Source organism: Carassius gibelio, chromosome A7 (assembly GCF_023724105.1).
Source record: "Carassius gibelio isolate Cgi1373 ecotype wild population from Czech Republic chromosome A7, carGib1.2-hapl.c, whole genome shotgun sequence".
NCBI lineage: Eukaryota > Metazoa > Chordata > Actinopteri > Cypriniformes > Cyprinidae > Carassius > Carassius gibelio.
The window spans coordinates 12,650,120-12,674,708 of NC_068377.1; the positions used below are offsets into that span (position 1 = coordinate 12,650,120).

General features: G+C 37.5%; 1 protein-coding gene across 1 annotated transcript in view; it reads left to right on the forward strand.

Annotated features, from left to right (window-relative positions):
* LOC128017762 (ras GTPase-activating-like protein IQGAP1) overlaps positions 1–24,589 on the forward strand; it is a 39,611-nt gene that overhangs the window by 9,605 nt on the left and 5,417 nt on the right. The window contains exons 3-27 of the mRNA XM_052603268.1: positions 10,416–10,572; positions 11,032–11,109; positions 11,265–11,341; positions 12,517–12,584; positions 12,934–13,047; positions 13,223–13,401; positions 14,037–14,124; positions 14,217–14,380; positions 14,619–14,703; positions 14,905–15,068; positions 15,678–15,838; positions 16,255–16,379; positions 16,469–16,632; positions 20,012–20,102; positions 20,254–20,421; positions 20,605–20,747; positions 20,865–21,035; positions 21,154–21,237; positions 21,436–21,507; positions 21,632–21,701; positions 22,273–22,637; positions 22,733–22,896; positions 23,008–23,232; positions 23,715–23,855; positions 24,430–24,514. Coding sequence (XP_052459228.1) covers positions 10,416–10,572; positions 11,032–11,109; positions 11,265–11,341; positions 12,517–12,584; positions 12,934–13,047; positions 13,223–13,401; positions 14,037–14,124; positions 14,217–14,380; positions 14,619–14,703; positions 14,905–15,068; positions 15,678–15,838; positions 16,255–16,379; positions 16,469–16,632; positions 20,012–20,102; positions 20,254–20,421; positions 20,605–20,747; positions 20,865–21,035; positions 21,154–21,237; positions 21,436–21,507; positions 21,632–21,701; positions 22,273–22,637; positions 22,733–22,896; positions 23,008–23,232; positions 23,715–23,855; positions 24,430–24,514 — 3,403 coding nt within the window. The remainder of the gene's footprint in view (positions 1–10,415; positions 10,573–11,031; positions 11,110–11,264; positions 11,342–12,516; positions 12,585–12,933; positions 13,048–13,222; positions 13,402–14,036; positions 14,125–14,216; positions 14,381–14,618; positions 14,704–14,904; positions 15,069–15,677; positions 15,839–16,254; positions 16,380–16,468; positions 16,633–20,011; positions 20,103–20,253; positions 20,422–20,604; positions 20,748–20,864; positions 21,036–21,153; positions 21,238–21,435; positions 21,508–21,631; positions 21,702–22,272; positions 22,638–22,732; positions 22,897–23,007; positions 23,233–23,714; positions 23,856–24,429; positions 24,515–24,589) is intronic.

Genomic DNA, 24,589 nt, shown 5'->3' on the forward strand with positions numbered 1-24,589 from the left:
GTATTCATTTAAGTTCTCCCTGCAATTTTTCAGAAATATAAAAATGTTTGAAAATGAATATTAGTATTGTAATTGTACAGTTGTATAGGCTATTATTTTTATTTTTCAGTGAAATATTACAATAGTCAATGGTTACAATTAAGTTCAAACGGCATATATTGAAATATTTACAGCAATTTAGTAAAAGTTAAAATACATATTTTAGTGCCCTGTTATGTTTTTTTCTTCTTCTTCTAGTAATCAAATGAAGGATTAAAACATTAGGACTGGGCGATAAATCGAATACTAGCGATAATATCGGAATAATTTTGACAACGATGTAAAATTTGAAAATATCGGTAATATAGAATATTTCAAACTCAAGCATACTTTCCCAAAAGAACGCACCGAACATCCAAAAAAGGAACATGTTACTGCGGCCTGCTCTACACACCGCTACTATGAGAGCTTTCATGAGAGCGGCAGATAAAAAGAGTTTAAATCCCAGGATCAGAGCTTCGCTGTTACAGGGATACATTTTCTGCCCTGTGTTTGCTTATTTTAAGCAATCTGGCAACCATGTGCAAGTGCTCACTCCTCATTGTGGAAGCGCCACCGATGATGATCTGAAAACACTAACAAGCTGGAGTTTAGCGATCTAATGAAAGCGACGTTCAGCCGGTCGGAGTTCTGTCATGACATCTCGACTGTATTGTTTTAGATTGTGATCGCTGAATAAATGCCCTAACTCAACCGCTGATGTTTGAATAGAGAAACATAGACAATGGCCAATTGGAATTACTATTAAGAAATTTCACTGTTATATTTAGCAGTTTTCATAATCTAGACAGAGAGAGGGTGCAAAAGTCTTTGGTATTAATTTATATATATTTATATCTCCCCATCTAAGAGGGTTTTTAGTAGTGATGCACAATATATCGGCCACCATATCAGTATTGGCCGATAAATGTAAATTTTTCTGTTATCGTTATTGAACCAATAAGAGAATTTGGCCGATATCTTAGAGCCAATAAATAATGTATTATTTCATGCAGAGACACTTAAAGGGATAGTTCACCCAATAATCAATGTCATGTCGTTCCAAACCTGTAAGACCTCAGTTTATCTTTGGAATACAGTTGTAAGATATTTTAGATTTAGTTCGAGAGCTTTCTGTCCCTCCATTGAAGCTGTGTGTACGGTATACTGTCCATGTCCAGAAAGGTAAGAAAAACATAATCAAAGTAGTCCATGTGACATCAGAGGGTCAGTTAGAATTTTTTGAAGCATCGAAAATACATTTTGGTCCAAAAATCGCAAAAACGACGACTTGATACATCATTGTCTTCTTTTCCGGGTCTGTGTGAGAGAGTTTAAAACCAAGCAGTTTGTCATATCCGTTTCGCGAATGATTCATTCGATGTAACCGGATCTTTTTGAACCAGTTCTCCAAATCGAACTGAATCATTTAAAGCGGTTCGCGTCTCCAATATGCATTAATCCACAAATGACTTAAGCTGTTCACTTTTTTAATGTGGCTGACACTCCCTCTGAGTTAAAATAAACCAATATCCCGGAGTAATTCATTTACTCAAACAGTACATTGACTGAACTGCTGTGAAGAGAGAACTGAAGATGAACGCCGAGCCGAGCCAGATAACGAACAAAACATTGACTCGTTGTAGGCTGTGGGAAAGTCGTGGCCTAATAGTTAGAGAGTTTGACTCCTAACCCTAAGGTTGTGGGTTCAAGTCTCGGGTTAGCAATATCATGACTTAGGTGCCCTTGAACTAGGCACCAAACCCCAACTGCTCCGGGTGTGTGATCACAGTGTGTGTGTGTGTGTGTTCACTGGTGTGTGTGTGTGGACTTTGGATGGGTAAAATGCAGAGCAAGAATCCGAGTATGGGTCACTATACTTGGCTGTATGTCACTTCACTTTCACTTAATATACCTGTTTCAAAAGACATTTTTTAATTATTTTCAGTGAGGAGTAGCCTCATTTTTTATTTTCCTCACAGGCTGCGAGTCACAGCCTGGCAGTTATGCGGTGATGCGCTATGAAATTGCGAAGCAAATTATTTGTAATATTAATTTAATAATAAAAGTAACCTAATAATAACAGGCCAACATTAATTGTTCTCTTTCAACACACTCAGATCGTCAGCCCCCCCGATCCTCTACACCACTGTCCATGGCACAATTTTTGTGTTATGTTGTCCAGTAAATTTTCCATTAATGGAAAAGTTTCCATTATTTAAACATAATTTTATTTATTTGTAAAGCTGCTTTATGTTTGATTTAGGTTTAAGTATTTAATGACTTTTAATGGTAAGACTTTTTTTAGTAAGCAGGCTCTCAAAAATGATGTGGATTTAGATTTATCTAAAAGAGAAGCGTTAAAAAGGGTTGTGAGAAGAAAACCAATAGTGTACATTGTGTCAGAAAAGTTGTCCATGAAGCAGTTTGGTTCACCGCTGCTCTTACTGGCATTCACACTGGGATGTGCGAATATTTGGTTCAGCCCTTCAGAACTGGCCCACATCCCATAACTTTCTGAAGGTGTAGCCTATGCCAGATTCCTCTGTTACTTTGCATAGTATTTTCTATATTTTTTGTGCTAGTATCATGTCAATACAAAATAGTATATTTCATTTTTTATTTCTCAAGAAAAATATTCAGATGAGATAAATTAATATTTAGATGTCTTTAATGGCTATTACAGCATCTTACATGTTTAAATTGATGGTTAAGTTGATTTCACAAAAAAAAAAAAAAAGTTGTTAATCATGGAAATATATATTTGTTTTGTATGGGACGGTATTTAAAAATAAACTGCAGCTGTTCATAATCCATCATTTCATAAATATTGATTATAAATGGAGAATCTAACTCACTTGTAATGCTGACAGTGTCTGACAGTTTCTTTTTTTTCATCATCACATGTGGGCAAGTTGCTCACAGTAACCGTAACTTCTCAATCTCATTCTATTGGCGGCTTCATGTCACCGCTTATTTGCATGAAGTTAAACTTGTCAGTGCATTTATGGACACGCACACATCACTTCACCACAGGCATTGTTGCTGTACACGTCTTTGCAAATCGTATTTTTTATTCAAAATGAATAATTTTAAGTCACTTTATTCTTGCAAATCAATGTCAGTTTGAATGCCAGTTTACAGCTGAAATACTGCTTCTCTGTGCTTCTTAAACTACCACCACAAAATACTGAAAACAGAATAATATTTTCTACTATTTATTTATTTTTTTACATTTTTTTTAATGAATGGTAAAATTAAGGCAGACTGTGAAAGGTCAGTTTTAATGACAGTTTGGTTGTCCAAATGTTTTTTTAAATAAAAAAAAATGTATATATATATATATATATATATATTTATATATATATATATATATATATATATATATAAAATAATAATAATAATAATAATAATAATAAAAAACAAGCAGTGACCTGTTCCTCTTATTACAAAGAAACACTTCATGCAATTTCCTGTTGAGCTCCAGTCAGTTTCAAATATGCTCTCAAGTGAATTAGAGAAACCCCTAATTCTGTGTGTGTGTGTGTGTATGGTTGTCTGTAGGGAATAGAGCAATAATATAACAATACAGAGGATGTGGGGAACTGTGCAATACACTGCCTGTTCCTTAAACCCTTTTAAAGATATATTAAAACACAATACAACTGTGTCTGCACCAAATGAAAATTCTCCCAATCTTTCATATATATAATTATATAATTATTATTTATTATTATTATTATTATTATTATTTTGATGATTTGTCCATGTATACGTTTCCTTTTTTTTTACTTTTTTTTTAGACCTTGTAATGTTTAATCAAAATGTCAAAACTCTTTTTTCCGGTGAAAATGACAGACTTCTCTGTGATGACATAGAGATCTTAGATTGCATCAACTGCAAGTTTTATTTTTGAGTGCAATACCAACATTTTAAAATCCAGTCAATAACCGATTAATAGAACCAAGTCCCCACTTTTTTTTTATTTATTTTTTTACATTTTTGACAGCTCTTGAATCTTCACAATACAGAAGAAAATATACAGTATTTAGCTACTTCTGTTTCATCGCTCCTTTTAAATCTGTGAAGAGCATCTGTGGCAGGCTCCGTCGGTCTTAGTACACAGAGTAACTACAGAAGAGTCAATAGGTAAATGGGAAAAATAGAGAAACTCTTTGGTCATTTTTTATCAAGATGCTAAGGGTCTAATCAGATTCAATGATCTATGCTAAGCTAAGCTAAAAGTGCCAGATCCAGAGATCGCTGAATTGATTCAAAAAAGGTAAAAACTCAACTGTTTAACTCTAGGGAAACTGATAAATTAGCATATTTACAAAAAAAGTGGAGTGTTCCTTTAAATAAATGTAGAATTGATATATCTCTGTGTGTGGAACTGATAATTATTCTTTCACAATCTACTAGATACAGACTTTTTCATTATAAAGAAAAATAAAATAAACAATAAATATGAAAAATATAGGCCTATGTATATTCATAATCTATGACAAAAAATTATCAAACTACGTTATTGGATAATTTGGCAGAATTATTTTTTTGCACAATTTTAGAAATCCAAACGTTTAGTGAAAAAAACAAAACAAAAAAACAATATTTTGTGGGCAACAAATAAAAGTGTTGCACTAAATATGGTACAATGTTACACATTGCTATTTGAATTATTATGAAATCCATTCAGTAAAACATGAATGTATTTATATATAAGTATATACTATAAAATTAAAATACATTTCTTTTAAATGTATAGCATATTTTTTAATAAGGCAACCACATATGATACGATTGAAACAACACTGAGTCACAGCCAGTGTTGCCAATTCTGCGGTTTTTAAAAAGTGCTAAGCACAAAGGGAAACATTGGAATAAAATGGATGCCTTATGTCTAAAAAAGTTATGTTCCAAATTTGAAGTTGATGTGAAAATTTTTTACTGTGAGTTACTGTGTTTACTGTGAGATTTTATTTGGGGAGTTTTACAACAAACAGCCACCGAGTGCCATCCAGAAAAGAGTTTGTGTGAACTTAATGTTAGGACTTAAATATTTATATGTAGCTCACATGAAGCTATCGTATGGCTTCAAAAGTAACACAGAATAATATATCTAGATTTGGACTGGCCCTCTCTGACCGATACCCGATCTGACAAAAAATGGGAGTATTGGAACCGATATCTGACATAAATTTCAGATCGGCGTATCTCTAGCCTTTGGTCTCAGGGAGGGGAATCGATGACACTTCACACTCTAACTTCTGCTGCCTGATATAATAATATAATTCTACAGAAACATGAGGTCATTGTTCATTAGGTGATTTGCTTTCGTACGGCTCTCATTCACTCACACATTTTACAGCCTCTCCCTTGTTTGGCCAGGAAAGAGCCCACGCCTCTGTGTTTGGCCGCCCCACCCTTCTTTACCCGCTGCTTTCCCTCACTAATACTTTCACAGGTGCTTTTCCCAGGAAAATGGCAGTGTCCATTTTGCTTTGACTTTGAGAATGATCGCCTTAGTCAGCATTTCTATGATCACTCTTTGATCTTTCAGTTCCTTCAGTTCATTTCTTTGACGCATGTTTAGTTTGGACTTCTTAGGGCTAGTTGTTGCTTTATCCAACATTTTCTGTGAGAATATATGGGAGTGAGATTATTTGTCCTCCATGAATGACTTTTTTCTCTTGAAACATAAATACTGTTCAGGATCTCTTGATCCCTGGGTTGAAACTGTGATATCAATGAAATCATCACACACTATGTCCATCGTCACACACTAAAATGAGGAAGGGGAGACGGCTCTTTTTAAAACCACAGCCACATTTTGGTGCTTCAGCTTGTCTGTAATGTTTGGGAAATTAAAGGTTTTGGCCGCAAGGTCCATTTCCTCTGCTCCAAATGCTATAAGCCCCAAAGCTTGGATTTGGGGAAACTTAAGCACTTGAAATGATTGAATGGCATTGCATTAGTTAACTAAAATAGGTTATATTTGCATTGATATTCTAAGAAATATAGCACAAACACTTTTCACACACAATATGTAACAGTAAGATGTTTGGTTGGATTTTAAATACACTGTTCGAAATGAAGACAGAATGATTTGGAAACTTTCTGGTGTCCAAGTTAAGCATAAATCATGTTTAAGGGTGGGTGATTTGACCAATCTTATTTCACAATATGAGTATATCTATTTTGTTCATATTAATTTTTGTTATTTACGCAGGGGAAATGTAAATTTATGAGCATAATAGTAGCTGACTGTAAACTCAAATGCAGTAACAGTGGTTGTATTGACTGTCACAATATGAGTAATTTTTTATATGGATTTTTGATTTTGAATTTTGTATTTGTTATTAAAATAAGATAAAAAAAAATAGTACAAATACAATAGAAGAAAATTTCTGCGTCTATTCAACAGTAGCATTCAAATATGAAACTGAATCAAATGTAAAATAAAGCACTGCTACAAGATTCAAATTATATGCTGATTTTTGTTAAAGCTGCTAAGGTTATTTAGTTAAAAACAATGATTCATTTTCACTTTGTCTTTTGCTGTTTGATTAACATTTAAGGAAACAGACTTTAGCAGGTTTATTAGGCTGCTGTCACTTTAAGACCTGATGCACAGAGCCAGTGTATTGATACTCATCAGATCTCCATCTCTACGGTTTATGTGAATAGTAAGCGAAATGGGCATTTTGTCAATTTTATTGTCTGTATGACAGTTCAAACGCCATAAGCTATGCAATAAAAGAAAAAAAAATCAGGGTTCTATGCTATCTGAGAGATGCACATTCTTTATAACTTGCTTAATAACTCGAAGCAGCAGCTGTGGATTAAGTTCCCCAATTCTTCCCAAATGTATGTGGTATGTATGATGTGTCAGCAGTTACAACTCTAAACTTGAGAAAAAAAAAAAAAAAAAACGTTGAAGACTTGGTAAGCATGACCAAGTTCATGGGGGTGTGAGTTTCAGACAGTGGCTTCCTGTTGAGAGTTCAATGGGCTCAGTCTGTGAGTGTGTGTGCACCTGATCACAGAGGTCCTCCTGCACTGAATTCCTCCGCTGCAGCTGAGCATGTAATGGAGCACTTGGCTACTGCACGCTGGGAAATGCTCCCTTTCATGTGCCAGGTCTTTTCCTTTCTGTATATTTCTCCCCTTGTCCAGTCTTTTTGATTTTTTTTTTAATGGTTACATGAAGACGAAATGTAGTACTTTTAGTTTTTGCTATGATAGAAGAGAAAGGGTGAGTGAAAGTAGGTGTGTAGTCCGATATTTCAGATAAACTCCTCCACCGATTTACCTGTGCTTGCGTTGCCCATCTGAACTGGTGCAGGTGCTAAAATAAACATGTACAGCTGTTTTTTTCATGCCATAGTCTGTTTTTAAAGAGATTAATATTTAGATCATATTTGTTAATAAATATTAACAGCTGGTTTATTAAAAAATATCTGGATCAGCTGGTTTTCCAAGTAGATCTACAATCTTCATTGGTCTGTCCAAGTATGTGTGACACAAGGTTTAATTAAATATTTGGAATGGATGTCTCTCTCTCTCTCTCTCTCTCACACGTGCTCTTATTCAATGGTAAAAATCTTGTGTGTCCTACAGGGGAAGTGTAAACTTAAGAGCATTATTGTAACAGACTGTAAACTCAAATGCAGTAGCAGTGGTTTTATCGACTCCCTCTAAAGGCTCCGCCCTCTCACGCAGTATTGTGATTTGATTGGTAGAGGAACTGTCTAGGAGTTTGCCTTTGAATTAAAAAAAAGTTGTATGAGCGAGGAAGTGACTGTTTGTGGTCTGTAGCTGTTAGCAAAAAAAATAAGAGTGGTAACATTTTCAGTTAATGTGTTGATATTCATTGAGTATTCATTGAGTATTTACTGATATGCGATACATAGGGATAAAAGGGTCTTATCATCATGCTTATTTTTCTCAGTTATGGTCATTTAATGTTAAGGTTTTATTTATCTTATTTTTTTATTTCTTTCTCTTTCTTGGAATTAGATGTAGCTTTTTGTTGCTGTGACTTTAAGGCTCCTATATAATGCCCTTTTCAAATATGTGACCCTGGAAGACACAAAACCAGTCTTAAGTCGCTGGGGTGTATTTTTAGCAATAGCCAAAAAAAACATTGTATTGGTCAAAATTATCGATTTTTCGTTTATGGCATTAGGATATTAAATAACTGCACCCTCAGTTACCAGATTTTCAAATAGCTGTATCTCGGCCAAATATTATCCGATCCTGATAAACCATACATCAATAGAAAGCTTATTTAATTTTGAAAAAAATTACACTTCAGACTGGTTTTGTGGTCCAGGGTCACATATGACAAGTGGAACTATATTGATGGGTAACAGATGAGTCTGGTCCAGTATAGTTTATAACTGTCCCATCCACTGTCCCAGGATCACAAAAACATCTGCATCCTCCTTCATTACCACGCTGTGACTGGGTGGCCAGGTATCTCAACACCTGATTATGTGTCATGAAAATGTGGATGGTCATGTGTTAAATGTTTAATTTTCTGACTTCATGAACCTAAATATGTTCTTTTTGTAATGGAAAGGAGGATTTCCATTCTTAAAGTCACATTGTTTTATAGAACTTTGAACTAAGGCTAAGCAATATAGATAGAATGTATATCTTGATATTTTATGCATTGTTCACAATCTTCCCTAATTTTATATCATCCCCAAAATTATTGTGATTAATTTAGCTAATATTCAGAGTATCATCCAGTCATGCTTCAAACGTTTTCCAAAAGATCAGGGGAAATGTAACATGAGGACAGTTTGATTTACTGTTCTCTCAATATCACCCCTTGATTATTTTTCTTGGAGTGTTCTAAAACCGGAGCGGAAAGCCCTTGTGTGTCTTCCCTGGATGACAGTGATTTCACTCTCACCTCTTCCTATTGGAATGACCGGCTGTGAACTCTGCAGCTTTATTCTTTCTGTGTCACACTGAGAGGAAGTCCTTTGTACTAGATACTGTTACACATTCTCAGCTGTTTTTTTAAGTTTGAAATGGCTCCAGATTGTATGATGTAATTCATGAGTAGTTTCATATATGTTAATTATGGCAGTCAGTTTTTTTTTCTGTCATTCTCACTTCTCAGGGCCCATTAATAGGATTGACTTGGGTGTGTCTCTGTGTGCGTGCACTGTGTGTGTGTGTGTGTGTGTGTGTGTGTGCATGCAGGCATGTCCATAACAAAGACCCATTGCAGAGTGTTTTTTCAGATGAGATTTTTTAATCAGAAATGTTATAAACATTGATAAAAGTTTGAGCAATTATCATGATATGAAAACAGTATATGTCATATGCCTACACCAATAAAGGTGTTGTCATAATTATTACTCCCACCATCTCATTCCAAACCTATATGACTTTGAATGATAAGATTAACATTGGATTATATTCACTCGCTCTTTCCCATACAGTGAAAACATTCGGCGACAAGGTCACCTCTATGTAGCATGTCTTTTAAATGAATACGTTTCTGTGTTCATCACTTAGAAAACTAATTCATTCTTTAGAGATAATCGTCCCCTCTGCTGTAGTTTTCAAATCTCATTTGTGCGTGTGCATTGATTTGCTTTCATTGTGAATATGATGTGTCCGGTTTCTTACACAAAGAGATACTTAAGTCTTGTATGGGTTGCTTTTATGATATCTTTTCATCCTTTTTGGAGCTAAACCCCTAGTCACAGTCACCCTCATTGTATGAATATTCTTCAGAAGTTTTAAACAGAAAAAAGTGATTTGAGTGATTCAAGTTGTCGTTTTTGAGTGAACTATGACTTTAAGAAACTGAAATGCCTGCTGCTTTTCTAAGGCAAACTAAATTGGCCTTTGCAAAGCAGACAACTAGCATTATGTAAATGACATGGAAATTCCATGGTGATGTACATTTGCATCATGATCTATTGTTGCGTCATCCATCTGTCCTGTAAGCGGACGACAAACCTTAGCAGAGCAAGTAGTTTTAGCCAACATTTCCGTTCCTGCTTTCTATGTTTTCTGTCTAATGTTGTCTCTAGCTGGTATTTGATATCTTGTTGGTCTTAGGACAAAACCCTCCTGTAATCAAACCTCAGAACACATTAAGAAGAGAACAGGGTGCGCTTTAATCTGCTCCTTTTCAAAGCACGAGTGTCCCCTTTTGTACTGGTTCTTTTAGATGATCGAAGGTATTTGAGCACCGTTTTAAAGGTATTTGAAAAGGGTTCCAAGCACTGCAAGTGTGTTATAATAAATCTTTCTAACACAATGTCTCTTTTATAACAATATAAAGGCTCTTTTGCCTGCTTTGGGTATAAAAGTTGCATATAGTGTGCATTGCCTTGCTGAATATGCCATGTGTCTTCATGTTTCAGATGGATTGAAGCCTGTTTAAATGAGGATCTCCCGCCCACCACCGAGCTGGAGGAGGGCCTGAGGAACGGCGTGTACCTGGCCAAGCTGGGAAACTTCTTTGCTCCCAATGTGGTCTCTCTCAAAAGGATCTATGACCGGGAACAAACACGCTACAAGGTAGACATTAGTTTAAAACCTTTTCAGAAGCACTGATGTGAAAAAAGCAGATGATTTGGATAGGGATGCACGATATTGGATTTTGGCCGATATTCGATATGCCGATATTTTCAAAATAATTTTGGCCGATGCCGATACCGATATCGATATATATACAAATATATACTGATATATTTAAACTTTAATTTTACTGAAGAGAAATCCATGTATCTCTTCTGTACTGATTCTACCATAAATTTATTATTTTACAAATGTAGACAGACATTCACATCTGAAAAACAGGTCAATTATTTCACTTGGAGAATATCGGTTTGGCTCATCGGCAGAAATATTCATATCGGCCGATACCGATAATGGTCATTTTAAGCTTTTATCGGCCGATACCGATATTGTGCCGATATTATCGTGCATCCCTAGATTTGGATTCACTTGTTGCTTTCTTCTCTGTCCCACTTGTAGGCCACTGGGCTCCATTTCAGACACACAGACAATATCATCCAATGGCTGAATGCAATGACAGACAAGGGCCTTCCTAAGGTGAGGAGAGTCTGCCTGCTTCTTTCATTCGCAGCATTACTTCTGCTTTGAGTGACTAACATGATAGAGCTTGCCTCTGAACTTCTTTCTCATGTTTGGCAACAATGGCTGCATTCAGTCTCATCAAAATACATATACTTGTCTGTCCTTGTCAGATTTTCTATCCTGAGACAACAGACATCTACGACAGGAAGAACATGCCCCGATGCATCTACTGCATACATGCTCTCAGGTACCTACTAGGCTGCCGTGGGCTTATTCACAAGTCTTTTGTTGCAATTTAATTATGTTTTTATTATGATTTTTCTTCTTCCATATGTGTGTTACAGTAGTTCAGCTGAGTTTATAACACACATTGACTGTTGCCACAGTTCTACGTGCAGTAATTAAAAACGAAACTAATTGAACTATCCTACATGGTTCTCTTATGTATTGTGTAGTGCTGGGACATCTACATACACCATTCAAATGTTTGAGATCAGTATGGTTGGATAGAAATGAATTTTAATCAGAAAAAGAAAAACATTAAATTGACAGTAAAGACTGTTTTAGTGTTGCGAAAGATTTCCTCATGGTTTCCACAAAAATATGAAGTTGCACAACTGTTTTCAACACTGATAATAATAATAAGAACCGTTTCTTGAGCAGCAAATCAGCAAATGAGAATGATTTCTGAAGGATCATGTGACACGGAAGAATGCTGAAAATTCAGCTTTGTCTTTACGTTTGCACTTCCTGTTCAAATAAATGATTTATGTTGTAAGTCTCATTCAGTTTGGATCACTTTGAGAACATTTTTTTTTTAATTAAGGCATTTTTAGTGTTATTAGTTGTATTTAGTATTATTTTGTGTTGACTGTAAGTTCTGTCACCCTACAGATACATGTACATAACTACTTTATTAACCACTTGCACTTTCAAAGTAGCTTCTGCAGCTTGAGCACGATATGCATATTTAATCTTTCTATTTTATAGAAGTGCAAAGGTTATGATGCTGGGTAGATTTGATTTGCATCTCAGAATTAATGAGGAAACTTAATTCTGTTTTCTGTAGAAGCACTTAACATGAGTTAGAGAATAGAGAATCCTGCCATGTGTAACTCTCACATTCCAGCTCAGTGCACAATTTACGCTTAGCCCAGAGGCCATAAATCTGGCCTTCAGAAACAGGAAATAACAGCATTCAGGGGGTGAGAATTTGGCAGGGGCCTGTCGTGGGGTGAGGGGTACTAAATCCAGTTGTAGTTGATATTGATGAATGGATGGATGGATTTTAAAATTGAAAGCCATGAAGATAACATCTGATTCCCTTTGCAGTAGTGTCTTTTCCCGCACAAACCTATAGAATATGATAGCTCTTCTCTACAGAATTTTGTTTCTCATATTCACTTTCTGTTTTTTCAACAGCCTCTACCTGTTTAAACTTGGTCTTGCGCCCCAGATTACAGACCTGTATGGCAAGGTCGCCTTCACAGGTGAGTCAGCTCGCTGTAGTATCATACTGAAGCTTGAGTTTGTACAAAAACCGCTGAAAAGGCCCCTGTTCCCGGGAGCACTATCATCTATATGAGCGTTTCCTGCCATTTTGGCTGGCCCGAAACTGCCTGCCAAGTCCATGAATGGAAAACATTATTTACTAGACCTATTGAGAACAATGACCAGCCAATCATATGCAAAGCCAAGATTACCTTCCGAAAGGTTACCATGCTTATTAAAGCCTGACATACAGTATAAAACAATGAAAGCAAACAGAATACTTTCCACTGAGCCAAATGATCTCCATTTTTTGTTTTGTTTTTTTGCATGTTGTTTTTGTCTTTTCAGAGGAGGAGATTAACAACATGAAGATTGAATTAGAGAAGTACAACATTCAAATGCCAGCATTCGGCAAAATCGGTGGGATTTTAGCCAATGAGCTCTCAGTGGACGAAGCAGCCTGTGAGCATTGTTTCAGCCTCTGCTTTTAAAGTCGAATTCCTCTTGGCACTTTGGCACAACTCCTTCCCTTGTAAACATAAACAACAGCCAAGAGCTTAACAGCACCATTAATTATGATCTGTTTTACATTGCTTTGAGCTCAAAAGATCTGCTTTATCTTCTGTTAATGATTCAGTGCACGCTGCTGTGATCGCCATCAATGACGCCATAGACCACGGAGTCCCTGAAGGCACCCTAGCTGCCATGAGAAACCCAAACGCCACGTTACTGCAACTGGACGCTAGCGCTGCCCAGCAGTACCATGACACTCTGTTCCAGGCCAAGACTGAGAAAGTGGCCAACTCCCGAAAGAGAGTATGAACTTCGCTCTACAGATATTATAACAAAATGTTTTTTTAGATTTGGGTAACTAAGGGTGTGTTTTAATATATGTACACACTATCTCACAATGTCTCACACTATCTGCCTAAATAGTCAGCATTAAGGCATCAGAAGTTTGATGTGAAGGCTGTTCTAAATAGAAGACAGCATATGTGTTAAATAAAATGCATGCATATTTATAGTAAACATCAACTCTGTCTACCATCTTCGATGAACCTCACAGTCCGATATCTCATTTTTGGCCAAATTCAGGCAACATGGCATGTGCCCATCTTTGCTTTGTGACAGGATCACTGAAATATATGCATGTAATATTTCCGGATATAATATATGTAATCGGAACTGCAACGTAAATATAAAAAAAATAGCCCCATCTAATAAATAAATAAGCAATATGAACTTTTTAACCCAACATTGATGCATGCTTTGTAGTTTTTGTTAGCATTAGTGTTATTCTTTAGCTTGATCTATTTTTTATTTATTTTTTTCCAGCTTTTGGCATGTAACGAAAACTTTTTTTAATCATTTTAGATTTGGTTCTATCTATTGTGTATGAATTGAATAACAGTATGAAGATAATGGTATAAATGCATGTTTCTTTGTAATAGATCGGAGAGAATGCGGAGGCTGAAAGGGATGCTTACGATGAGTTGCTCACACATGCTGAAATCCAGGGAAACGTCAACAAAGTCAATTGTATGTCCCTCGCCCATGTCCACCTTCAGCTCTTGAGCTCTTCTGAGGCTGAGGATGCGATCTGAGTTCTCTGTGTTTGTGCTGTTTCTCAGTGACCCAAGCATTGAATTCAGCGGAACAGGCCCTACTGAGTGGTGATGAGGACAAGCTGTACGACACTCTCCGTTCCCCTGCGTTAGGTCTGCAGTCCGTGCAAGCTCCGAACAAGGGATGGTACCTCAAACAGCTGCTGGCCGATCGAGAGCAGAAGGAACCGGTAACAGCTTCTTCTACTCGGCGGGGAAAAATAGATTTACTGATTGTCTCAACAGAACTTCCTGCTTGCATTGAGATGTCCTAATCATTGCTTCCCTATTAATGAAGTACCATATCTTACCCAAACTGAACCAAAACTGAATTGTAATACAAACCAAGCTGTGAAAAATGTGAATTGTTAATACTAATCTCTATAATCTCACCACTTTTGGCTTGTGTCATTCGTCCTCATGTCCTAGAATGTCCCAGGAGAGCCTCTGATGAAGGAGGAGTTACAGAGTGGGGTGGATGCAGCCAATGCACAAGCAGCGGACTATCAAAAATGTATGTACTCCCTTCTGCATCACTACATTCTTTTGAAACCGTGAGGAGTTTGTGTGTTCAGGGAACAGTACATCAGAAAGACGCCAGTGTTTTCTTTGTCTCTATTTTAATGTTTTCATTCATGCTGTCGTACAGCTGTCATCCTGTGAAGAGAACAATGAGATGTGTGTGTGTGTGTGTGTGTGTGTGTGTGTGTTTCAGTGCTGCGGGCGATGGAGAGGATTAATGCTGCCATCAGAAAAGGTGTAGCAGAGGAAACAGTGAATGAACTGACGAACCCAGACGCCCAGCTGCCGCAGGTTTACCCTAGCGCTGCAGATCTGTACCAGAGAGAACTCGCCAGCCTGCAACAGCAGAGCGCAGAGGTTAAAACACACTCACATCCACACAATATCAGCTCACTCTGGACTCTGGTTATTTTGCTGTAACCATCTTAAAAATTAGAAATTTGGTACATAAACTAAGTGAGCTGCGTACGACATGAAGCAGCATCCTAATGATCATGGCCACTAATAAGTTCTCTACGAAGATACCAGCTCTTAATTTCAGTAGAATTTAGCAGTTGCATTTAGTCAAGCTATAGGCATGATATTTAAATAACAGCATCAAGCTTAAATATACACGGCACACAAATATTGGGTAAGACTGGTTACACTGAACCATTTATATCAGTACTTCTCAGAATGCAATGTTGTCAACTAGGGTGTCATATTGCCCTATTATTGATTTCTCTCGCCTTGGCTGACATCTCTTTTTACTTGAGTTTGTCACAATGAATTTTCAATTTTCTGAGATGCATATAATGCTGACTTTAGAATAGATTAAAATTAAGAATCTCAGCCTGTTTTTAAGTTTGTAAGCATCTTACCAGGATTCAGAACAGAGCAATAATTTACATGCAGTTTACATAAGTAGATGACCTGTAACCGTTTGCTTTAGTCTGAGTGATTTTTGTGCTTGGCTTGACTGCACAGGGCTCTTTGTCACACCCCGAGCTGCTGGTTGCTGTGGAGATGCTGTCCTCGGTGGTGCTGATAAACGAGGCGCTGGATGTAGGGGACAGGGCAGCAGTGTGGAAACGGCTCAGCAGTAACCTCACCGGCCTCAGCAACGTAGAGGACGAGTTCGCCCAGAGGTGAGACTTCCAGACACATTCCTGGTCTTATCTTGCATGATTTATCAGTGCACGTTATTCTAAAAGAAAAATAATCTTAAGCTTTCATCAAAATACAACACCTTGCTCACTTTCTGAAATGACTTTCCTAGCAGCTGAAAGTCACATGCCACATGGGCCATTGGATTGTCAACTCTAAGCCAAATAGCTATTTAAGCATTACTTTACCTATAACTCTCATTCTAGTCTGGCTCTATTCTTGTATGCAAAAGCCACTTTTCATAATCAAATCAATTTCTGACTGATAAAACCAGGTCTCGTCCAACTTTACCTTTTATTTTGCTTAGAAAAATGCCAAAATACAGACGTAGAATAGGTTGTGAATGTTGACGCTGAATTGGCTCCTGTTTTAGCCACTGTTTGTCGTTTCCCTGCAGATATATCGATGAGTTGATGCATCTGAAGGCAGCTGCGCGGGAGGAGGGTAGTGACTTTCTCACCTGGAATGACATCCAGGCCTGTGTGGACCAGGTCAACAATACTATTCAAGAAGAACATGAAAGTGAGCATGATATTCATCCTCATTATGGCTGGATCAAATTCAGATTGTTTCCTACTATGAACCGTGTACGTGTCCTCTTGTGACTTCAGGGATTGCCGCTATTGGTCTGATCAACGAGGCTCTGGATGAAAGTGGTCTACAGAAGACAATGGCTTCTTTACAGAACCCAGCCGCCAAGCTAACAGACATAGATCCATCTTTGGCTCAGCATTACTATGATATACTGCAGGAGGCAAGGAGAGAGAAGGCCCACGTATGTATACCTATACAAACCTATAACAATAACTGTACATGCAACTGTAAAAAATATCAACTGTTTAATACTGATTTCGAAGTGTTCAGCCCGTTGGGCCACTCCCAGAGCTTTCATCCTCTCATATCTGATTCTGGTTTTTGTCTAGTTTTCTGAATTTCTTTCATTCATTCTCCGTTCAAACACTAATGGGAGATTGTTTCAATCTCTGAAAACACAATAGCATTGCGACCTGATGAGGGTATGTAACCCTTTATCAAGGGAGGTCGGAGCTCTGAATGAATTGTGATTTTTCTGATAAAAATTGTAATTGTTATTTTAAAAAAGCACCATGTTTGGTGTGCTATTGTTATTAGATTTAAAAAAAATACATAAAAAAACTGAGTATTAGGATGAAATAATATAATATACTTTTTATTTTACAGTACTAACATCTGTGGTCTGTGGTTGCCTTAATTTCATCATTTTCAGACACAAAATCATTACGCTTTTAACTGAAATCTCTGGATCGTGAGTTGCTCTTGTGTAAAAGAACGCAGTGCTGTGCTTCACTCTGAAACAGAATATTTATTGCAATTTCTGATAGCCTCTGTCTCTAAACATGCATCCTGTGAGTATCTCTTTCTATAACGTCTCATGATTCCAGTCTGATAAACATCATCTTTTCATTAGAAAGCCCTTTTTTGTTTTCAAATGACTATAGTATGTGCAAACATCATTAGATTCAATTGATCTCACACACCTTGGGTATCATACACACCAGCTTTGTATATGATTAAAGGACACTTTGTTCCTTATCTGTGGCTCATTGTAGAGCTAAAGTAGGTTCAAGTGTAGCATATTTCAGTAATGTCTCTAAGTCAGTTTTAGGCCGTGCCCCACGTGTTTCCTGTGGATGTGAAATTGAAACCTCAAGGATGCAGGTGAATGGGCATCGAGAAGGCCTTGGCTTACCACAGCAGTGTGCCAGTGTGGTTCAGAGCTGATCTGAAGTCTCTGAGGCCAAGAGCTCTTTTTTTTTTTTTTTTAACCATGACCGCTCTAGATAAAGTACCCAGAGTACTCGTTCAGAGGCGTTACGGAAAGCCTAATCTTAAATCTGCATCTGTTTGATTCCCCTATTTGTAAACAGATCTTGAGTTTAATACGTGATATTTACACTTTGTCGCTAACCACTTTTAATAGAGGATCACATGAATAGCAATTTTTGTCTCTTGAGCTCATAATGGCAGTCAAAGTTTATGCTGAACCCATGCTACCTAAAAAAAAAAAATGGCTGGAAAAACGGTGTTTCCTTTTGCCATGATTTGCACAAGCATCGGAAATAACAAGACCTATGAATTTTTCTCTGCCTTAAAAGGGCAGAAGTCTGCTCCTGTTAGCTGGCGTAGTTCAGGAAAGGGTTTTTCGTGCTGAGGTCACTCCTCCAGGCTGACACTAGCTTGGGTCACTGTGCATGGAAAGCACAGATGAAACCAGATCCGCTCAACTGAGACACAAAAAGGTCCGACTTTAACAAAAATCTCAAAAGGTGGAGTGATTTGTGACCTGACAGTGACGATTCGAGAGGTTTCTGTTTAATCGACTTCAGTAAGCACTATTTTTGAGAAAGATGTAAGCCTCAAAACTCTTGAAATGAGTCAAATATGAATAGTTAAAATTGTACTGATGAGCCGTTGACATGAAATACTTTCAGGAAGTTAGTTGACATACAGTGGTGTGAAATGCAACACACATACACACATTTTTATTATATGTTAATGATTTATTAATTTGGAGAATATTTAGAATATTTGTAGATACACAAAAACTTACGTTATGCCTCTATTATCCAAATGCTTTTTAGAAGTACATCACGGTTTACATTATTACATCCTGTGCTGAATTACTTCAGTAGGCATTTTTCACGATGATCATCCCCAAAGTTTAGCTGGAATTGACAGAAGTCGTTCCTCTTTTATCATTCAGTGTAAACCCTCCCAGAAGAGTTGGTAATGTAATCTCGGACATTACACCACACCCTTTTTCACTTCCTCAGTCACAGTTGGCAGACTTTATTCACGTATTCAGATCCTGATCATGTCTACTACACACCACTGGGACACATTAAGTACTGTTTGCGCTCTAATCCAGCAGGCGTTAGTTTTATGCAGCCGATAAAATGTAACGCAGTGAAGCGGAGACCTGTCAAGCCTGAAGGAACAACGTTTTCCTCTGTCTGTCGCACAGTTCGCCACACCCTCAGGTTTGGTGCATGGCGCTGCTTCTGTACGTTTTGCAAGAAAGGCGGGGAGATTGCATCGAGGGCCGCTGCACTGTACTCAGCAAATCAGAGAGCTGCGAATCGTGCTCCGGAAACTGAGCTCAGCATGCGGTCAAAGACTGCTACGAGAGAGGGCAACTGCTCCACCTGGTGGGGGTTGTGATGTTTGTATCCAAGATGCCAAGCGAATGATGATAGAAGCAGATGCGGTTAATTGAAAAGTGTAGATTTTATAGCGCCAAAGAACATGATCTGCACAAGTCATTCAGCTTGATCTTGTTTATGGCTCTCTGCAGCACTTCCGGAAGGAAACTGTGCTATTATCTTGAAAGGCAGTGCGAGATTGTTTATATAATTTTGGCAGTTATGTTGTTGAATAATGAAACACTGTCCCTTCCAGTGCATATAGCATTTGTTGTAACTAATAAATGACCTTGATGTGTTTTTAATAGAATTAAAGTGACAGTTGATTCCAAAATGTCAATATTTACCCACCCACATGTTCCAAACTTTCCTCTGTGGAAAACAAAATATGTAAAAAAAAAAAAAAAAAAAACATTGACTCTTATTGTATACAAAATATACAATTTTTGTATTTATTTTTTTGCTTTTTGTGATCCTGGGACGAAAGTAAGGCATACAGGTTTGGAACATGAGGGTGAGTAACTTTAATTCCATTAGAAAAATGTTTTAACCATCAACAGGTTGGACTGTTTAATGTCTGTAATAATCTCAGGTTTGACTGACATCTAGTGTCCGAGTGTTATTCCTAATCAAAAACAGAATGAAATCTAGTTCGAATTGCTTGAATGTTTTAAAAACCTGGTTATTTTCTGCTATTTCGTTTGGTGGCACAGAGCTTCGTCTTTAAACATTCCCATAGACCTTAATTTGCAATTTCAAAAGTAAAGTACTTCTTAAGCTAGAAATTATTTATTATAAATCCAGTCTTTAAAATGCTTATTTAGCCATTACAATTATTGCAAAAGACATGAAAAAAATGGAAACGAATTGTCCTCAAAGTATGATTTGTCTATAGAGCTCAGAACACATCCTAATTCTTTGAAAAGGTTACTCGTTGGTAATTGACATGTTTTTTTTTGCTTGTCTTTACAGGAATGTGGAGATCCTTCTGCAGTACTTTGGTTAGATGAGATCCAGGATGCGATCTTAAGAGCCAACAAAGACTCGGAGGATGCTCTGCAGTGTAAAAAATACTTCTTTAAATCTTACTTCCTATTAAACTCAGAACTTATTTCCTTCTGTGTGTGTACAGTATTTACTCATTTAGTCTGTATCTTCTTTTCTTTTGAATCATCTTAGTTTTTCTAAAGAGTGATCTTCTTTTCCATCCTCAGTCTCTCAGGCGATCCAGTCCATCAATGAGGCTGTGGATAACAAGGACTCGTCTCAGACGCTGGCAGCTCTGCGTTCACCTGCCGGTGGTCTGTACGGAGTCACATCTGAATGTGCTCAGACCTACCAGGACGACCTGTTTCGAATTAAAGAGGACAAGAAAAAGGAAGGTGAGACGGGTTCCCGTGTTGATCCTTTGATGTTTGGTACAAAAATCTATAGTAATATTTACATTTAAACAAGTACAATTGCTTTTTTTCTGCTCAAGTTCTCAATTGAAGAATCTGTTTTCAACTGTTTGGTGGTGTCACATTTACACTTGTGATGCAGAGAGTAATAGAGGTTTTTGGTAGGGTATAATGGCAGTGAATGGATGAAACATTGGGTGAAGGGAGGACACAACTACTACTATAACCTCAAGACTGGACAAGGCAGCTGGGAAGAGCCTGCAGACTTTATTCCAAACAACACTGAGCTCAACAAGGAGGAAATACAGGTATATCTTCTATTTTTACAATGTATATAATACATCATATATATGACACCCTATTGTGATTTATTATATTTATTAATAGATTTTTCCATGAGTACTTACTGTCTGTGTCTTCTGTAGTCTGTTGTGTCAGGAGTAACTACAGCATATAACCGGGAGCAGCTGTGGTTGGCCAATGAGAGTCTGATCGCCAAGCTGCAGGCCCGGTGCCGTGGTTTTATGGTGCGACGTGGAATGAAAGATCGTCTTGCGTTCTTGAAGTCTCAGGAGCCGTCCGTCACATGCATACAGGTCAATCTCCTATTGCTTCCTTCACTTAGTGCCAAACAAGACTGGAAGGCGTTCATGTAAACGCTAACAAAAATAACATCACTGTTGGTCGTCACGTCTGGTTCTGTTTGCTTTATAGGCCCACTGGAGAGGCTACAAGGACAAAAAGAAGTACAAAGACAGGAAGCAGTACCTGAAGGATCACGCTGATGATGCTGTCAAGGTAAGATGATGATGAGCAGCAGCAGACTCCACACGTTTATTTCACCAGATTTTCAGATTCTGATGAAATGTCTGGAATATACTCGCTGTTCTATACACTGCGTGGCAGAACCATAAGTGGTGTAACACCTAATTATCAGGATTAATTATAAAATCTGAATTTGAATAAAAATATATCTTTTTTTTTTTTTCTCTGTAGATTCAGTCAATGGTCAGGATGCACCAAGCTCGCAAAAAATACAGAGACCGTCTGCAGTACTTCAAAGACCATGTGAGTTTCAAGTCAAAATCAAAGGGCTTGTATATTTTTATGGTAGTAATAATAACAGTTCATCTGATTTCGAACTGCTCAGTGGTCAGTCTTTAATGTTCTCCATCCATCTTTCTCATTGCAGATTAATGATGTGGTGAAAATTCAGGCTTTTATTCGAGCCAACAAAGCAAGAGATGACTACAAAACACTCAGTAAGCATTTCATGTACTTCCTTCAAATTCTGTTTCACATGCTATCACTTAGAGCATGCCTCTAATATCCATATAGATAACTTGTTTTTTTCTTTTGAAGCCATGTAATTGTGGTTTCTGTGTACTGTTAAAATATGAAAACACCATTAAAAATGGTTTGATCGCCATCATTTACTGCCATTCATGTCACTCCAAACCATTATGACTTACTTTCTTCTGTGGAAGATTTGATGTTTCCCGTACAATGCAAGCCAACTGTTTGGTTTCCAACATTCTTCAAAATATCTTCTTTTATGTTCTGCAGAAGAAAGAATGTTATTCAGGTGTGGAACAACATAAGGGGGAGTAAATCACAATTTTTTTAGGGTGAACTTTACCCTTATGGGGAGGGACACTTTATAGAAGATTTAATTGGACCAGAATTAGAGTACAGGATGAGTCATCAGTGTTTTTGTTCAGTTTTCCCAGAATAATAAAAAAGCAAATTTTAATATATAAGTATATACCTTCAAACTGTTTCCTCCTATTAGTATAGGAGTACACTAGCACTGAATGCCACTGTCTTCAACAGTCAATGCAGATGATCCTCCAATGGGAGTTGTTCGTAAGTTTGTCCACCTGCTGGATCACAGCGATCAGGACTTCCAGGAAGAGCTGGATCTGATGCGGCTAAGAGAAGAGGTGATCACCAACATCCGCTCCAACCAGCAGCTGGAGAACGACCTTAATCTGATGGACATCAAGATCGGCCTGCTGGTGAAAAACAAGATCACCCTTCAGGAGGTGGTCTCTCACAGCAAGAAGCTCACCAAGAAGAACAAGGGCGAGCTGTCCAACCTCATGATGATGAACAAGCAGAAAGGAGGCCTGAAGGCACTTAGTAAAGAGAAGAGGGAGAAGCTAGAGGCATATCAGTTCCTCTTTTACCTCTTACAGGTAAAACTCATCAACTCTTGCCCAAGAATTGTTTGAAAATCAGTGTCACTACAGTCCTGTTAATTCCCCTCTCTGTTCATTTTATTTCTTCTCAGACAAATCCAACCTACCTGGCCAAGCTGATCTTTCAGATGCCACAGAACAAGTCCACCAAGTTCATGGATTCTGTCATTTTCACATTGTACAACTACGCTTCTAATCAGCGTGAAGAGTACCTCTTGCTCAATCTTTTCAAAACGGCCCTGCAGGAGGAGATCAAGTAGGAACTTCATGATATACCATAAATGTTATACTCTATTTATCAAGCTGCATTTGCATTGCATGCATTGCACGATCTCTCAGTGATGTGTTTCTTGAAATGTAAATGCAGATCAAAAGTGGACCACATCCAGGAGATCGTCACAGGAAACCCAACGGTCATTAAGATGGTGGTGAGCTTTAACAGAGGAGCCCGAGGTCAGAACGCACTCCGGCAGATCCTGGCTCCGGTCGTGAAAGAAATCATGGATGACAAGACCCTCAACATTAAAACTGACCCAGTCGACATATACAAGAGCTGGGTGAACCAGATGGAGAGTCAAACTGGAGAGGCCAGGTGTGTTTTTTAACCTTTTTGAGATGAAGGGCCACCACTGCCTAACACTTTATTCTCCCCCTCAATAAACGGCAAGATATTTTATTCTGTAATTATGACAAACCTGCCTGTTTTCAAACTTTTATTGATATTTTTCCAAGTAATTAATCTGGTTAATTAATTTAATGTATTATATTATTTACCTGTTTTTGATTATTATTATAATTTTTTTGTGGTGTTTTATATTCCAGAACTGAATGTTCTTCAATAAAAACAGCATTTATGTAGGAAAATATAAAGAAATATGATTTCAGTCTTAATTCAGTGTGTTTTTTAGCATTTTTTATTTTTTAGCTGAGGCCCCCTAGGGGAATATTAATAATAAATATAATTTTTAAGACGTGTATATAGTGAAAATTAATAAAGCCAGATGCACAATTGAAATGTAATGCTAGCTGACCCGCTACCTAATGCTGCAATGACCGTGTAATTCTGTTTTGCAGTAAATTGCCGTATGATGTGACTCCAGAACAGGCAATGAGTCACGAGGAAGTTCGAACCCGCCTGGAAGCCTCCATCAAGAACATGAGGACGGTCACAGACAAATTCCTCTCGGCCATAATTGTTTCTGTGGATAAAATCCCGTGAGTTGATAAAATCCCGCCACATGGATTTCCCTCATAGATCAACAAATTCCATGTCATCTATTTCTAGATGCGCCTACAATCAATTGTTCTTGAATATATGAAAATGACTTTCAGCAAGCCCGAATTTGAATATTTAAATACGTGTCTGTTACATGAGCCGTTTCTTTGTTCATGCTCTTGTACAAATCAGCATTACATTGCTGCTGCTTTTATTTTATTGAGGTTTGACGAAGTTAAAATAAAATGACACCATTTTTATATGACCATTTCTTCAACTGATTAGACCAAGAAATAACATATAGTGAATGACTTTATGACTCAGTTTTTTAATAACTCATTGACTCCTCATATATCAGTCAAATAAATAATTCACTGAATCCATCAGAGCACAAAAAACTTATTTTCTGTATGCAAACTCATCAAAACGTTGAATGATCCAAGGACTATTATCATGTTATTGCGTGTTACTGACCGATTGCTTACATTCACTACACATTTTGAAATAAGGGCTACTTAAACTTCAGCAACATTCAAACAGAAGAACTAAGAATCCTTTGTGTTTTCCCTGTAGATATGGCATGCGGTTCATTGCCAAGACGCTGAAGGACACACTTAACGAAAGGTTCCCTGATGCCACAGAGGATGAGCTTTTGAAGGTTTGTGTTATTCCCGTGCAGCGCTTGGCTGATGTAATTGTACCCTTTAGTCTCAAAACCAAGACAGCCTTTATT